At 34.8% G+C, this 16,933-nt stretch overlaps 2 protein-coding genes across 2 annotated transcripts; one reads left to right on the forward strand and one right to left on the reverse strand.

The window, feature by feature from the left end:
* The first annotated feature begins 361 nt into the window (after positions 1–361).
* LOC113719367 (plasmodesmata-located protein 6) lies at positions 362–3,900 on the forward strand. Its single transcript, XM_027244582.2, has 3 exons — positions 362–1,194; positions 3,222–3,332; positions 3,455–3,900. The coding sequence occupies exons 1-3, from the start codon at positions 465–467 to the stop codon at positions 3,463–3,465; spliced, it is 852 nt and encodes a 283-aa protein (XP_027100383.2). The 5' UTR covers positions 362–464; the 3' UTR covers positions 3,466–3,900.
* A 6,154-nt stretch (positions 3,901–10,054) lies between these two features.
* On the reverse strand, positions 10,055–14,235 carry LOC113718544 (uncharacterized). The gene is made up of 3 exons (XM_072072146.1): positions 13,227–14,235; positions 10,591–12,582; positions 10,055–10,432 (listed from the first exon to the last, which is right to left on the reverse strand). The coding sequence occupies exons 1-3, from the start codon at positions 14,233–14,235 to the stop codon at positions 10,080–10,082; spliced, it is 3,354 nt and encodes a 1,117-aa protein (XP_071928247.1). The 3' UTR covers positions 10,055–10,079.
* Positions 14,236–16,933: the final 2,698 nt, after the last annotated feature.

Consider the following 16,933-nt stretch of genomic DNA (forward strand, 5'->3'; position numbering starts at 1 on the left):
GTTTAGGGCTATTTATTGCATCTTAAAATGAAAGTTCTCTCATCTATGGTAGCCATCTTATATTCCCTTTATCTGCTTTTTTTTTTCTTTACGATTTCTCTTTTCTTTTTTCTTAATCCATAATAAAAAAGTTTTCTTCTTTTTTTCAAAAAGATAAAGTTAGAAATGATACTTTCACCAATTCATTATCCTATGCTATGCCATTTCTGCAGGTCCAAACGATAATAATAGTGAAACGAAATAAATATAACAAAAGATGCATTATTTATCTTAGAAATATGATCACTATGAAAAATAATTTCCTATCATTGTACTTATTACTAGTTGCTACTACTATAACATAAAACTATGGCCAACGTCTCAAAATTTGAGTCACATCCCATAAAGCCATATCACACACACACACACACACAAAGCATACACTTCTGTCCCTCTCCTTTTCCTCCCAAAAGAACTAAAGAAAAATGAACAACTCCATTGAAGCCTTCGTTCAATCTTCTTCCTTCACTTTCCTCCTAATTTTCTCACTTCTTATACATCCATCAACTTCCTCCACCACCAACTTCGTCTACGGCGGATGCACGCAGCTCAAGTTCACCCCAGGAACACCGTACGAGTCGAACGTCGACTCGGTCCTCACCTCCGTAGTCAACTCAGCTGCCACCGCAAACTTTAACAACTTCAAAATCTCCCTCCCGGGTTCGACCCAAAGCGATGTCGTTTACGGCCTTTTCCAGTGTCGCGGCGACCTCAGCAACGATGACTGCCACGACTGCATCGTCCATGCAGTGAGTCAACTCGGAGGCATCTGCGCCGACACGTCTGGCGGCGCTTTGCAGCTAGACGGATGTTTCGTGAAGTACGATAATGTTTCGTTTCTGGGGGTGGAAGATAAGACGGTCGTGATGAAGAAATGTGGACCGTCGACCGGGTATAATTCTGATTCGTTGACTCGGCGTGATGCGGTCTTGGGATATCTGACGGCTGGTGGGCAGTATTTTAGAGTTGGTGGGTCCGGGAATGTGCAGGGAATTGTTCAGTGTGTGCAGGACTTGAGTATGGGTCAGTGCCAGGATTGCGTTTCGGAGGCGATCGGACGGTTGAAGAACGAGTGTGGGACGTCACCTTGGGGTGATATGTTTTTGGCCAAGTGCTACGCGCGGTACTCGGAGAGTGGGTATCACTCGGGCAGTGGTAAGCTGTTCCACCACCGTGCTTGGTGGTTCATGGTTTTTGGTTATGTTTTTTTCTTTTTCGTTTCTTTTCCTAATATTATTTAAAGCAAATGAATTAACTTTTCTAAGTAGCACTTTTGTTGTTGCCCTTTTTTTGGGTTGATCAGTAGCTTGGTAATTAAGTAAATGCAATCTCGTAGTATTTACTTGCATGGTTTTCTTGAAATGTAGAATATACAAATATAAAATATAAATAGTGTTTGTGTATTTTATTTTGTGTTTATATTTGTGTTTTTGATTGGGATAATTATTCTTTATTTTGGAATGATTTGGGGGATGTGAGGAATCAGCACATAGACTTTATTTTGCGGGCTGCGGTGATGTACTTTATGAATTGCTAAAGTAATTTTTGAGTGCTATACTTTACTCTGATTAAAATCAACAAAACAATCTGCTTTAAGATTAGGTAGAAAAGAAAATGAAGGTTGATTGAGAATATTTATTTGTTTGACTACTAGAAATCGATCACAAGTATATTAATAATATAAAGGCGCATAAGACCTAGGATTTAATAAGTCTTGCATGGTATTCAATTTGTTCTGAGAATGAAGAGAGGAAAAAAGAGGGAGGATGAAAAGGGTAGTTCTTTAATTCCTCTTCTGACCCTCTTTTGTGTCTTTTTTTTTTTTTCACAAAGCAAAGAGAAAAAAGTAGTAGTAGTAGTAGTAGGGCTGATTTACAGTCTCCAAATCCCATTTACTCACTTTTCATGGTTGACTTGAAACTTCAATGAGTAGCAATGGAATGGACCACTTTTTATTAGTTCAATAGTTGCTTTTCGCAAATCTTAATGCAGCCTACAGTATAAGTTGCTCACCATGTGTATGGGGTTTATCTTGCTAAGTACATATTTGATTAAGATTTGGTTAGTACCTAAACATTTTTTTAAAACAAAAGTTAGTACCTTAATCTCGATCCTACTTCATCTATAACGAGGAAAAAAAAACACATTTTTTTTTATCGGATGCCAACTGATGTACACGTCTCTGATTGATAGGCCTCAAATCATTAATAAACTATACAGTTTCCTGGATTCTATTTCAAATTATCCAATTTTGTATCACAACTAATATTAAAAAAGAAAGTGAAGGGCGCATGCTAACTAATAAGTTATTCGAGCAGGTTAATTATGCTTAAGGCTCTGATTGGATAGCTAACAATTTATTTAATTATCGCTCAAGGTAGTTGGAATATTTCAGAACACATTCCTCATTGAAGCTTTCCAAATAGGCATGTAGTCGGTAACAAAATTGTGCTAGTCCCTTTTTTAAAAGTTAAACTCCATATTTGGACACATAGCATGAAGAGGGCTCAAGCATGAGTGATGAACTCCATGATTGAAATTGACTTGGCTAAGCTCCTAAAAGTAAAAATGTAGCATAAGAACTCTAATCTAGCTATATGTTGATTCATGTCCAATTACATAGGAGTTTTTCTACAATTTATCTCGATATGTCCAAATAAAAATGTGTTTTTACCATCTTATAACCCCGCCAAACAAAAAGAATAGAAGAAAGGGAAATGATGATCACAGGATTTGCCTAGACCCTTTTTTATAGAGATCACAAATGATAAACATGCAAATGGTAATGAAGGAAGAAAAGATAAAGAAGTTCATGAATAAAAGAGTGATAACAAGAATTTAATTAGTGAATCCATTAGTGGGAACTTAATCTTTCTTTGCACGTTTGGTGGTCTTGTTCATGAATGCTCTTACGTTTCCAAACAGTAGAATAGCAGTGAATCCAATTCTTTTGCAAAATATTTATGGCATGCTGTTTGTTAATTCACAAAACATTAGGCAACTTTTGTACCGCATCATTGCATTATAAAGCATTCTAGATGATTTTGCATAAAAGTAGCACACCTTATTGTAAGTTTTAAATCATTGTTGATCCTTCAGGAAAAGTGGTTCCACTATGCTCACATTCTTGAAAAAGGATGAAATAACACTTAAACAAATTTTTTGCCAATTGTAAATTGCAGACAATAGTAATGATATGGAGAAGACCCTTGCAATTATAGTTGGACTCATAGCTGGTGTGGCACTGATCATCGTGCTCTTGTCTGCTTTGAATAAACTATTTGAAAAGAAAGGTTTGTTTTCTGGGCTTTCTCTTTTCATGGTTGTGGATTGCTACACCATGCAACATAGGTAAATGTGCAATGGACTCACCAATATCTTTATCTTTTTTCTTTTTGTTTTTGTCTTGCAACAGGTGGTAAATAATGATCCTTTTTGTGGGTGCAACTATTCCTAAAGCCTCTCCTTTTTCCCTTTGGCAAATTGATTTGAAGTAGGTGCTCCTTTGCTTTTCCTTCCTGGCCCTACATACTTCTTTATCTCCAATCTTCATGCTCTGGTGAAGTTTCCTTCATTTTTTCTTCCCAAAAGACGAGGGTTAAAGATTGGGATGTGAAGTTTCCTTGAAACTAGTTAAGGTTAAAGTTCAAGTAAGAGGACATCATTAAGATTCCCAAGTTACAGGTTCACTTGACACAGTTACTGGTGATTGAACAAAATGGCTCTGTACTTTATAAAAGTTCTCTTTAGCAACTGAAAGAAAAGACTTGACAGTCACTTTTAGGTAGTTTTGTATATTTGATGCGTTATCAAACGTTTATTTTATCTATAAGGCAATCAATCCGTGTAATTATCCAAGAATTGTATGCCACATGTTCATGCATTGGATTACTTTTTGGTGATGGATCACATTCAGTTCCATATTCTGCTTCAGCCAAAGAGGCATCAACTTATAGCTAGTTTTCTGGCAATCCAAATTCTTGAACCTTGGCGAACAACAGGTTGTTGCCTTTTCTTGTTCATTTCTGTTTGGGATTTCTTGTAAGTTAGAAGAATTGGATGATCTATTAGAACTTTAGCCAATTTGAGATTATGGTCTTCGGCCTTCCTCTTGGGATTGCTCCAACTTAGTATCTTAAGATCCATCTTTGGCTGCCCTTCAAGGTCACTTTTGCGAGTATAGAACCTCATTGACGAGTATTAGGCTTGTAGCTGATCCTTGAGGTTGGAAATTGGAACCGAGTATGCCCTTAGTTGTTAAAGTAAAGGTACTAACTGGGACGAGGTTTAAGCATTGAAAACCGAGAGAAAAAAAAAACACACACACACACCTTTTTTTTTTCCTATGTTATATGAATCTCACTTTGCAAGTTATTAATCACAGGTACCAGCTTTTCATTGAGACTAAAAAAGAAGGAAAAAGAATAAATTAATTGATTCTCAATTGGTAAAATTCATAAAGCTGACTAGACCAAATTAGACAAGGCCCAATCTTTGGGGCAACAACATAATTAGCTTCTTGAATGTGTGAAGCCAAAAACTTGGGTACTCAAGTCATCAAATCCTGAACATACATGAGTAGGGTGTATACAAGTCAAGTCGATATTGAGTATAGGATTCGAACACTATTGGCACTGTACTCGATTCGGATTCGAACTCAGCTCGCTGAAATAGTAAAAAAACTCGCTATGGCTCGATATCAAGATTGAGTACTTGATGCTGCTTTCAAGCATAGATGCTCGATCAAACCTCATTTTTGAGCCTTTAAGCTCGAAACCTGGAGAATGAAATTGAATTTTGTCTACTTCAAATTCTAGTACCTTTTTGCCATTAAAGAATTTTAATTGAATATGCAAATCAGCTTGGAAATTATCTGAAAGCATAAACCTTTAGTGGAAATTTTGTATTTAAAAATATATATTATTTTAATTAATAAGTACTCAATGAGTAGGTCGTTGAACTCGAGTAGCATATATCTGGGCTCGAAACTCGAGTTGCTTTCCGGTTGAGTAGCTTGAACTTGGGTTCAGATTTGGCCAACCTGAACTCTAGCCGAGTGGTTGACCGAGTTGCTCACCTCGGCTTGCAATCAACCCTAGACATGAGGCTGAATTTTCTAGTTTATTAATTTTTGTTTTGCTGAACCAGTATTCTTTTCCTTAACCACCTCAAAAATTTGACCCAATTAAGAAATGAGGCATGCATGTATATAGTCCAGACATTATCTGAGAAACTCTTCCCCTGTCGACACCGCAAAATATAAATACTAATGGCTTTGACAAGAATCAAGGCAATATTCCCACATTCCCTCTACTTTTAGCTGCAATTTGTAACAATAATCAGAAAAAGACAATCTCAAAATGGATGCAGGGGTATAAAAATGAAGACCATAAGACAAGTGCGTAGGTTGTATATTTGAATTGTGTAGAATCTTCTCTTTATCACATATCCACTGTACTTGCTTTATGTGAATTATTCTTCCAGTTCTCAAGTATGTGGATTAGGTGAGATTGTACAATCTATCTTTTTATAGCACATCCTACCATTTGCTTTAAACTTATCCTAATCATGCTGGGACAAATCATATCAAGGCTAAAAGCATGTATATTCCTTAACAAATCTAAGTAGTAAGTATCATGTGTATCATGATCTCCAAAGTGGGGGACATGAATCAATCAGTTCAAAATGGTGATCCAAACATGACAATTGACAAATTAGGCCCAAAAAAGAAAAAAATAAAATAAAATAAAAGCGATTTTTTTTTGGAGTGTACATTTAAGTGGAGCTTGAACTTGATACCTCATTGACCTGGAGACGACTTCATCCTATTGAGCTAAAGCTGATTGGTAAGTGAAAACTGATATACCGCTTTTGATGTTATTGGTGGTCATTTTTACCTAGAGGTGACTATTTCAATCAATTTCTTCCTTTACATGGAGGGAAAACTAGTATTGGATTCTCTAAATAATAAGGGTAGGGTGGAGAGACTGCAAGAATTAAACTTAGAATGCATTTGATAAAATTGAAATTTAAAATCTAAAATCTAAAATTTGAATCTGAAATATGAATCAGTTAAGTGGTTAAATTGTTAATTATTAGAATCTTAACCTTTGAGCATATTTTGTATTAACTAATAAGTGAACGGTTTATTACTTATTTGTTGGAGTAAGTTTTACTTAAACAATTAAGAGCCACTTGATTAATTAAAATGTTTTATATTTGTTATCAACCATTTCTGAACATTCTAAGATTTTGACCCATTAAATTTAAGTAAACAATTGGATTAGTAAATAAGACCTTAATTTGACATGCAATTTTATTCAACTTTAAACTAATTCACGTTCATTTAGCAAAAACAAAGTCAAGATTACTGCAAAATCCCAACTTAATTGCACGAAGGAAAGTCACCATCTCTGCCCATCATCGAGTTCGTAAGACACGGACAAATCTGAAAAATCAGTCGATTAAGTTAACTTTCATTAGCTTCCCCTTTTTGGGCTTTACAAGTGGGAATAGGACGGCCCAGATAAACGGTTTTGTGATTTTCCACTTTAAGCCCATGGAATAATAGCCGATTGATAAGTTTAACTACATGATTTTGTTCAGTTCAACTGTCCATACAGATTAAAGACAAAAGGCCATTTGTCGAATATCCACAAAAATCGCCACCAAATAGCCTGCTTCGTTTTTGTATTTAAAAAAAAAAACACTTGATTTCGGAGCTATTTTATTTGCTATGTGTTTTTCAAAATGTTGATTAATCAAAATCAGCTAATTCTACTTTTGTGTTGATCTTTTTCTTTGTTATTGAAAAAATTTAAATCCTAAATACAAAAGTCAACAAGAACATCTAAAAAATTACTTTTCAAAACCAAAATCTAAAATTAGCTCAAATAATCAAATGAAAAGAATCCCTTTTTTTTTTTTTTTATTGTACTTTTGTATCTTTTGATCAGCGGTTGGAGTTCAAAGCTTAAAACACCATCTTCCATTCATCTAGCTACTCATTTGATCTACTCTTCATTCATTTGACAACTTATTATTGTAGATTTTTTAATAAGAGATTTATGCATTAGCTCAAATTTATTAAAGGACTATTTATCCAAAATATCTCTCCATCCAAAATGTGCTACTTGGATTTCAACATGTGCTGTGTCACAACCCGAAAACCTCGATAACTCCCACTTGTCAACTTCTAAAAATCCTTTATTTGGACGTTTTCAAATGTAAAAAATCACTTGTAAATCTCATTGTAAGTTCACAATTGATATACATAACCAGAGTACAAAAGGCGAACATGCTACAATTTACAAAACTTAACTCTAAGAATGTAGCATGATCAAAACTAGTTTTCAAGCCTTCTCAGATTTGATTCTTATCTGCAGGAGAGGAAATTAAGTGGAGTGCGTATCCACTTGCTCAGTAAGTAGCCCAACAGTATCGCTATTGAATCAAGCATATTAATAAAATATATAACATTGAATAAAATTATTTCACAAAATTAAATTACAATTAACACATTACTTGTGTATTACATATATAATGCATAACTATGCATGAATTCATATTTAATTATTTTTTAATTATAATTTGTGAATCTTGTCCTCTTTTCACTTAGCCTTTCAATTAAAGAATATGTTACGGCTACTTTATACAGGTGACAGGCCAAACCCACAATTCAATCACTCGAAACGCCTAAAAGTACAAGTGCTTACTTGAGAAATTCAACACCGACAGTATTCAATTGAATGGACATAGCTAAAGCTATATGTGCCAAAAAATTGTAAAATTTGGGCTGCTACAAAGTAGACTTGAAGTGCTAACAATCATTAGGAGACACATCTCAAAGATTTGGATCCTACACTAGTTTAAATTCAATAAAAAATTAGTACACTTTCCAGCTCCCATGCTGTGTAGGTTAGGAATTTCAGCAAATGCAGTCCTTATTTAAACACACATAACTCAAGTTATATTAGAGGTGGCAAAATGGGGGGATGGGGCGGGATTTACTTGGGTTCAAAATGGAATCGAATCATATGGATTTGAGTTTAATCTTACTCATATGTGCTTTGGGACTAACTTGGGCGGGATCACTTTAGGATGGGTTTAGATTGATACCGCCCAATACCCAAATCTATTTTCTATATTTTTTCCTTTAATTCTTTTTTTTTTATATAACTTTAATATTTTTATTTGTTAAATTTCTTTTGATCTTATTGTGAATTTATATTTTCCTGAATTCATTTACACTTTAAAACGATCAACAGTTACTTTAAAAGGACATAACATTTTTGGTAAGAATGAACATATCTTCTCCCTGGATTAAACCAAAAATTGGATTAACAAATAAAGGAAAAGATAGATATACAGCCATATTCCAACCTTACCCATAATGTTGTCTAACACAAGGATTAGAAATAAGATTTTTTAACACCAAATTCATTCTTACTGACATTCTTAAAATTTCCAAAATTTGATACAAAAGAAATTCACATTAAATGCTGAATAAAGCTAGCACAGAAACGAAGAATTTGATTAAAAATTGATAACAGGGTTGCATATAGAAATCTATGTAGATAGTTCAACAATTAGCATAAAATCAACATAATGGGTGCCAACAGTTGTTAGTAAAGCATTGATTCTTGTAGACACCAAAATTTTATCAATTCATTTTATTTTTATTGTTATCATTATTTTTTTTAAGTTGTTTAAATGAAATCATTTTTACTTAATTGGTTTTCTTTTGTAGGAAAGTGAAGAAAGGAAAAGAAAGAAAATGGAAGTGAAAAAAAATCAGATTTTTGGGAAAAAAAATCAGAGATGAATTTTTGGATAAATGAAATTTTTTGGGAAGATATTTTGGCCCAATGGGTACCCAAGTATTTCCTAACATTTTCCATCAAATAATTGGTACAATTGGGATGCATCGCATTTTAAACCCAATATCAAATTACAATTCCCATCCCGTCCAAAGTCCTTTTGGGCATGGGTACCCATTAGAATATGGGACAAATTGCCACCTCTAAGTTATATATATGGAATCACTACAAAATTGGTAGCATTAGAAACTAAACTCAGACTACTAAATATCTTCAGAGGAATCATTTAGCGATTCCATCAATAGGGGGCCTTAAGTTGGACCATAATTTAGTGCAGTTTTTAGTCCTTAACTATGCAGCTTCTGATTTTTTTACCAATTATCTGGTATTAATAGGCAACAAACCGAAGATGAAATTTTATACCATTAGAAAGGTTTTTGAATTTAGTTTTAAACGCAATTAATGGAACTCAATTTTGACTTTTCTATACCAAGTGATGCCTAATTTTCCAAAGCTGCGCAGAGGTGACTGTTAGTAGCAAAACTGATTTAGAACTCCCAGTGTTCTTGGTTATTAACACAAAATTCTTCCAATTTCTTGTATATATCCATATCAATTTGCACTTTGGCACTCAAATTTATATCAGACTTATAAAATAACCCCTTACTTATACATAATATTCAATTGGCTAGAAAACTTTTGGATAATTGGGGTTTGGGCATTACAGAGGCGGTGATGGTGTTGCTGCTGACTATTCTGAGCGCGGATCACCTTACATGGCCGTCTAACATCCATAACAAGGAGCCACCTAGAGTCATTTCTGACGATGGTCTCGTTTGTTTGTTCTTGCTGTTGGATATCTACTGAAAGTATGAAACTCGTCCGTGTTGTAAATCGCTCGAGTCGTGCACCAAGTAAAATGCTTGGCGTTTCATGACATATAAGCTGGGATCATGAACTTGAGGTCTTTATATCTGTAAACAATTATTTGGTAATACATTAACATATCTCATTCCTTCCTTGAACTTTAAGCATTTCGGCGGTGCACCAAGTCAGGACAAAAAATTCCTCAAATACATTTGCACCTCAGGGCTCTGCCATGTATTGAGTGGAGAAACATAAGTACTACTTGAATGAATAATAATCCTTGGAATAAGCTTTTGATATACCATATGATTGAAGAAAAAAAGATGCTATTGGATTATTGGTTTTATACCTGCTTCAAGGTGTGATGTCTTTGATAAACTGGAGTTTGATCTTCTGTAGCGCTCTTAGAACTTCTTTCATGTATATTCTCTCCTCAGGAGCATCTGTTGTACAACTTAAACCAAGTTGCAAGACAGATGATATGCAGTTAATCTTCTTTTGCACCAGTCCGTCTTCAGGATGAAGTAAATCTACATCTATAACCTGAATCACAGAATCTGGTAAGCAATCTTGTACCCAACGCCTGAGGCTTAATTCTTCTGTGAACAGCTCATCCTTAGGCTTTCTTTTTGTAAATGTCTCCATCAATGTAATTCCAAAGCTGTAGACATCACAACTTGTTGAAACCAATCCTTCCAGTCCATACTCTAGCATCAAAATTTGAAACTCGTTGTTAAAGTCAAGTATTGGTATCGGTTCAGCAAATTTATGTTTTTTCTTAAAAGGTTCAGCAAATTTATGTTGAAAGTTGAAACATTAATTTGAATGATATAAAAATTTCGAAATTTGAGTCAAGAAAAGTCACCTGGGGCAATATATCCAAATGTAGCAAGAGTCTTTGTTTGTACCACAGATTCTCCATCTCCTAACAACTTTGCAATTCCAAAATCGCAAACATGCCCAACCATGTCTTGATCTAAGAGAATATTGCTAGGTTTCAAATCACAATGAACTATAGGAGTTGAATAACCATAGTGGAGATATTCCAAACCAGAAGCCACATCTATCATGATATCCAACCTTTGCATGATACTTAGGACATGATGGTTTACATGAAGCCATTTCTCAAGGCTTCCATTGGGCATGTATTTGAGCACCAAAGCCTTAAAGTCAAGGCTAGAGCAAGCAGTAATTACTCTAGTTAAATTTCGATGACGAAGGCAGCTTAAGACTTCACATTCTCTATCAAAGCTTTTAAATGCACCTTCTAGCTGCAAATCGAATACCTTTATGGCCCATACCATCCCATTTTCACGAATTCCCTTGTAAACTGAACCAAAGCTCCCCGAGCCAAGTAAGTTACTCTCGCTGAATCCATTTGTTATTTGTCTAAGTTCATGGAAGGACGCCCTTTCAAATGTCGCCATGGGAAGCAAGTTCTGAGTCGGAGCTAGAATTTTCTTTCTCAACTTTAACCTCATCAAAAAAATTGAAATCACCAAGGCTAATATGACAGATCCTGATGCCAACAGAACAATCATGACTATCCTTTTTGTCCTTGATTCATGCTCAAATGTACTTGTACAAGGTTGGAGCCAAGGAGCGCCGCACAATGCTTCATTTGAGAGAAAAGATAGGTTCGTGAAATTTGCGAATGGCCCTCCATGAGGAATCGGTCCTCTCAATCTGTTGTAAGACACATTAAAGTATTGGAGATCTGATAGTACCTGTAATGAGTTGGGAATTTCACCTTCCAGATTGTTAAAAGATAGATCCAAATGCCGTAACTGCAACATATTCTTGATGGAATCCGGTATCAATCCTTGTAGCTTGTTACGTTCCAAGGAGAGTTCTTGCAAATTCTGTAGTGCTCCAATGGTGCTAGGCATTTCACCCGAATATTGATTATTTGAAAGGTTCAAATAGACTAATACCTTCAAGTTTCCAATTTCAGCAGGCAAAGAACCTGTCAAATAATTTCCTGACATGTCTAGCTCCAAAATATCTCTGAGGCTCCAAAAGCTTGTTGGTATCATAGAACCTAAATTGTTAGAATTGAGATCAACATATCTGAGTGCTGTAACGTTTCCTAAACAAGAAGGCACCATACCAGAAAGCTTATTTTTTGTCAGATATAATCCTCCTAAGTTCAACAAATAACAAAGCTCACTTGGAATAGCTCCTTGTATCTGGTTGTCAGTTAGATCTATCCTCTGAAGCTTCAACAACCATTTGATTGTAGTTGGAATTAACCCTGTCAAGCTATTGGTTGCAAAGTTCAGCCCTATCAAGTTGCTCAAATTACCAATCGAACTTGGAATTTCACTTATGATTCCACAACCAGTGGCATAAATGGATTCGAGTGAGCTAGAAAGATTTCCAATAGACTTTGGGAGGAAGCCATTAAGAGGATTCTCATCTATCCACAACCTTCTTAAATGTTTGCAGTTTGATAGGGATATGATGAAGCTCAACTCTTTGGATAGCGAGTCCTCAGAAAAATTATTTTGCCATATACCCAAGAATTCCAATAATCTCAAATTTCCAAGAGAATAAGGAATTGCACCAGTAAAATGGTTACTTCCAAGGTCTAGCATTCTGAGCCTAGAAGCATTTGAGATAGACGTTAGTATAGTTCCAGTGAATTCATTTCTCCCAAGGTAGAGTTCCTCAAGATTGGGTAAGAAAGCACCTATGGTCGATGGAAGCTCGCCTGATAAATCATTCTGCCCGAGAGAAATAACTCGTACAGTTGAACTATTGAAAAGTTTCAGCGGGATAGGGCCTCTTAACCTATTCAAGTCCAACTTGAGTACTTCCAACTTGCTAAGATTACCAACCTCTTGAGGTATTATACCTGACAAATGAAATTGGTAAGAAAAAATGAGTCATTTGACTTGAAACAATTTGGTGAGAAAGGGAAGTAATGAGAAGACAGACACATAGTGGATGCAAGTATTGATCATTATGATTTACAAGCCAGCAAGTTTTTGATACAGAATGATAAAGACGAGTTCAAGTAAATCCATGCTTTTTTTTTTTTGGTAAAGTTAATCCATGTTACTAGTATTCATGAACTTAGCATATGATAATAAATATTTTCATGTAATTTGAATTATGTGTTGGCTTGTTGTATTTATGTACTTTCTTTTTTCCTGTTTTTTGAACTTCAAGAATTGTAATATTCGATGCTAATGAAATAATTGGTGGGACGTACAAATATTTCCACTGGCACAAGTACTTTGAATATGATGATGTCTTCCATCTAAGAACGTTTGGAGAAATAATAAAATAAATAAATCTTAGAGAAAACTCTTCTGATAATGCAATAATAAAATAGATCTTATTTCAAAACGTTGACAAAATAAAGATGAAAAAGTTGACATACAAAAACATCAAAACATTGCAAACTAACAATTCAGTTTGAAATAAATAAAGATAACGTACAGAATGGGGCCGAAAAGAAGGAATCATTGCTTATATCCAGTCTACTTAAACATCAAGTTGAAGTGTTTCTCCACACATAAGCATGTAAACTCACAACCCAACAAGCAATAAATCTATTGGTGCTTGAAGTTGGCAGCTTACCTGTCAGGTCGTTCACACCCAAATATATTTGTGTAAGCGTGGTTAGATTCCAAACTCCATTTGGTATATATCCTCGGAATTTGTTGTAAGACAAGGATAAAACTTGGAGTCCTGAGCATTCTCCGATGCCTGATGGAATTTCACCTTCAAAGTTATTAAGTGATAAGTAAAGCCCTTGGAGTTGTGGGAGATGATCGCAGATATGTGCTGGAAGGTAGCCCGATAAGCTATTATTCGTAAAACCAATTATTTGCAATGAGGAGAGGTTAAACAGAGCCTGTGGCAGAGGGCCTGCAAGTTGGTTATGTTGAATGTCCAAAACTGTCAATTTCGGTAGAGCGCTGAATTCTTCGGAAAGATTTCCAGTAAAAAAGTTGAAACCCAACCTGATGGTCTCTAACTTTGTGAAATTAGAGAGCCTGCCTGATAATGAACCTGAAAATCTGTTATCTCGGAAGGATAAGTATCGGAGTGCAGTTAAAGCTCCCAACCATGACGGAAGTTCTCCCTCAAAGTTATTACCTTCCAAGTTGATGTACTTCAATCGTCGCAGACCAGATAGCTCGGTTGGAAGATGTCCATGAAAGCTGTTATTCATAACATTCAACCTGACGAGAAAAGAAAGATTTCCCAATTGTGGAGGTATCGTTCCCGCAATTCCCATGTAAGAAAGGTCAATGGCTGCGACTCTGTGATGACAAGCATTACAAGTGATTCCAATCCAGTTGCAAACAGAGGAAGAAGTGGACCAGTTGGTTGGGATAATCCTTTGAGGATCGAAAATGGTGGCTTTGAAGGCAAGAAGAGCATTCAGATCACTAGCACTGTTGTTATGGTTGTTGGCTACAATTATGCTAGCTGAGCTAGTTGTGACAAAATGCAACACTATGGCACCGAGGACAAGAAAATAAGTTGTCTGCATTGCTTATAGAGGCAAATAAAACTTGAGGAATGCCAAACAAAAGGTAAATAAAACACGAGCATACATTGTGACATTGGGCAGGACTTATATAGGCATATGCTTGGGGTTGAGTTAAAATGTTTCCACGAGGAAGTGACAGGGTTTTGACAAATTGAAGATCCTCATTTGTTCAACTAGGCTCTATTTTGATATGTTTGCTAGTTTAAATGCTTTTCTTCTTTTAGATTTCTCTATATTACGCTGGCAAAACAGGAAGTAATTTATGGAAAATCTGTTTCTCAATTTGGTGAATTAATATATAGCTTGATTCTACCTCTGAGACTTATGTTTTTAATTTGTCACAATTTGAAACTATCTTTTTTTTATGTATTCTTCAATTTTTGAGCAATTGATATGACAAGCAATCCGGTGCTTTAGCATTCTATTCACTTATTTGTGCTTGTTTCCGTCCAAGAAGGATGGCAACCCAACAAAAGAAGCTATTAATGAAGGCAGTTGACTGGAAACTTTTGTATGAATCTAGTCTACGGTGTAAGTGGGTTAATCACGTTTGTCATTTGGTTAAATGACGAAATGAGCCCTTCGGTTGACCAAATTACGTTTACCCCTATAAGTGACTCTGCTCAAGCACAACTCTCATACCTTAGTTAAGAAACACACGCACACCAGATATAAACTGAACCCACAACCCAACCCAAAAGGCATATGCTGACTTCCGGGTTGCATCAAGGAGCTTATATCCAACACACACACACCTCTCTCTATCGATGTGGGATGGAACTGAGGGAGAGGGGACGGGGATGGCTCAAGCCCAACTCACGGAATCAAATAAAGCGAAATATGAACTATGAATCAAATATTAAAATGCACGCTCTAGTTGAGGATATACTTAATTTGAAAGCTCTGTTTCACAATTCATATGTGCTCTTTTTGCTTTATGACTAAGAATGTTAGTAATAGAATTAGTGACTATATTTTGGGCATTTTACACGATGAGGAATGGATCAATCCTCTGCGCTATTAAGCACTTTTTATATAGATACGAGGGGCCTTTACTCCAATCTGTAAAGCTTATTTTATGATCAATACAAGACTAGAATCGTTTTGAAAAAAGAAAAAGAAGAAAAAGGAAAAATGAACTATGAATCATCAATGTTTGGCTCGTGTACCAAATTGGTCCTAATATTTCAACTAAAACAAATTTGATTCTCAATGTTTCTGATTTTACCAATAGCAATAATCAAATTGCCATTAGTCATCAGTTTTGGCTTTTCAATTTTGGTCTATAATAATTCGAATTTGGATCATTATAGTACCTCAAGTTATAAATACTAAAACTAAGAGTTTTAAAATGAAATGATTTGCAAATTAGATTGAAATTTTGTTAGATGTGTAGTAGGAATTCTGTAATAGAAAACATACAAAAACTGATTAAACTTATTTTTCTTCTTTTTCTCTCACTTTTTATTTCATTTATTGATCCTGTTAGTTTGTTACAGGCATCTTATATTTTTCATAGCTGTTCTCAAATTTCGCATAATATTCAAATGTATTGTTTTGCACCATGAATAATTAATGGCTAAAATGTTCTATTTATTTATTTATTACTTGTATTAATAATTAAACACTTTAAAATAAAAGAAATATGTACCATAAATGACGAGTATTACAAGTGATTCCGGTCCAGTTGCAAACAGAGGCAGAAGTGCGGGACCAGTTGATTCGGAAGATGATTTTTGTGACATCATTATATAGGATAGAAGAAGATGCATTTTTTTTTTTTGTGACTAAACATGCAATATATAAATCCAATGTAGCACTCCATGCTTTAGGATGTAAAAAAAAAAATTTAATCAAGCCGAATAATCTAACGTTTAAACTTACTTAGTGATTTTAATAAGTCAAAATTATGTTCAACTTTGACTTACTTATACATTGAGTCGAATTGAAACAAGCTTTTATCATATCAAACTTGAGTCAAGATTGAGTAGATTGAATTTTTTGCGTATATTTCAAGATTCATACTAATCAAACCAAATTCAAGCTGAGTTTTAAACTTTATTGAATGCAAAATTCTATTCATATTTGTCTTGATTAATTGACGAACCAAATTCAAATGATTTCTTATTGAGTTAAACTCGATTCGAATATTAAGTAATTTTGTTTATCTTTCAACAATACGTACTATTGATAAACTTTTCTCAGTTTTTAAAATTTCCTTATACAAATTTTTCTCAATTTTTAAAATTTCCTTATACCCTGACTACTAAGGATAAAATGCAACATATTTAGGGGGGAAAAAACCAATCTCAATCAGATATGGTTAATTATCCTACAATTGGGAGTAAATATATATTTCTCCATGTTTACTAACTTTATGTGAAACATTTGACAACTTACTATCTTCGTATTAAAAATTTGAAAATAAATAAACAAATAAAAAAGAGCCCGGATGAAAAGTTTTAATGATACTGTACTAAAAAAAATATGGAAAAAAACATTGAACTACTTTCAATACTAGATTAAAATTTACTTTATCAAGATAAAAGGATCCATTAGACTTCGAAGTAGAGCTGTTAATCGAACTGGGTAGCTCGCGAGCCGAGCTCGATCCGGCTCGATAAGGGCTCGACTCGGCTCGTTTACTGAGAGAAACGAGCTGAGCTCGAGTTCAACTTTAGGCTCATTTAATAGACGA

This window comes from Coffea arabica, chromosome 11e, assembly GCF_036785885.1.
Source record: "Coffea arabica cultivar ET-39 chromosome 11e, Coffea Arabica ET-39 HiFi, whole genome shotgun sequence".
NCBI lineage: Eukaryota > Viridiplantae > Streptophyta > Magnoliopsida > Gentianales > Rubiaceae > Coffea > Coffea arabica.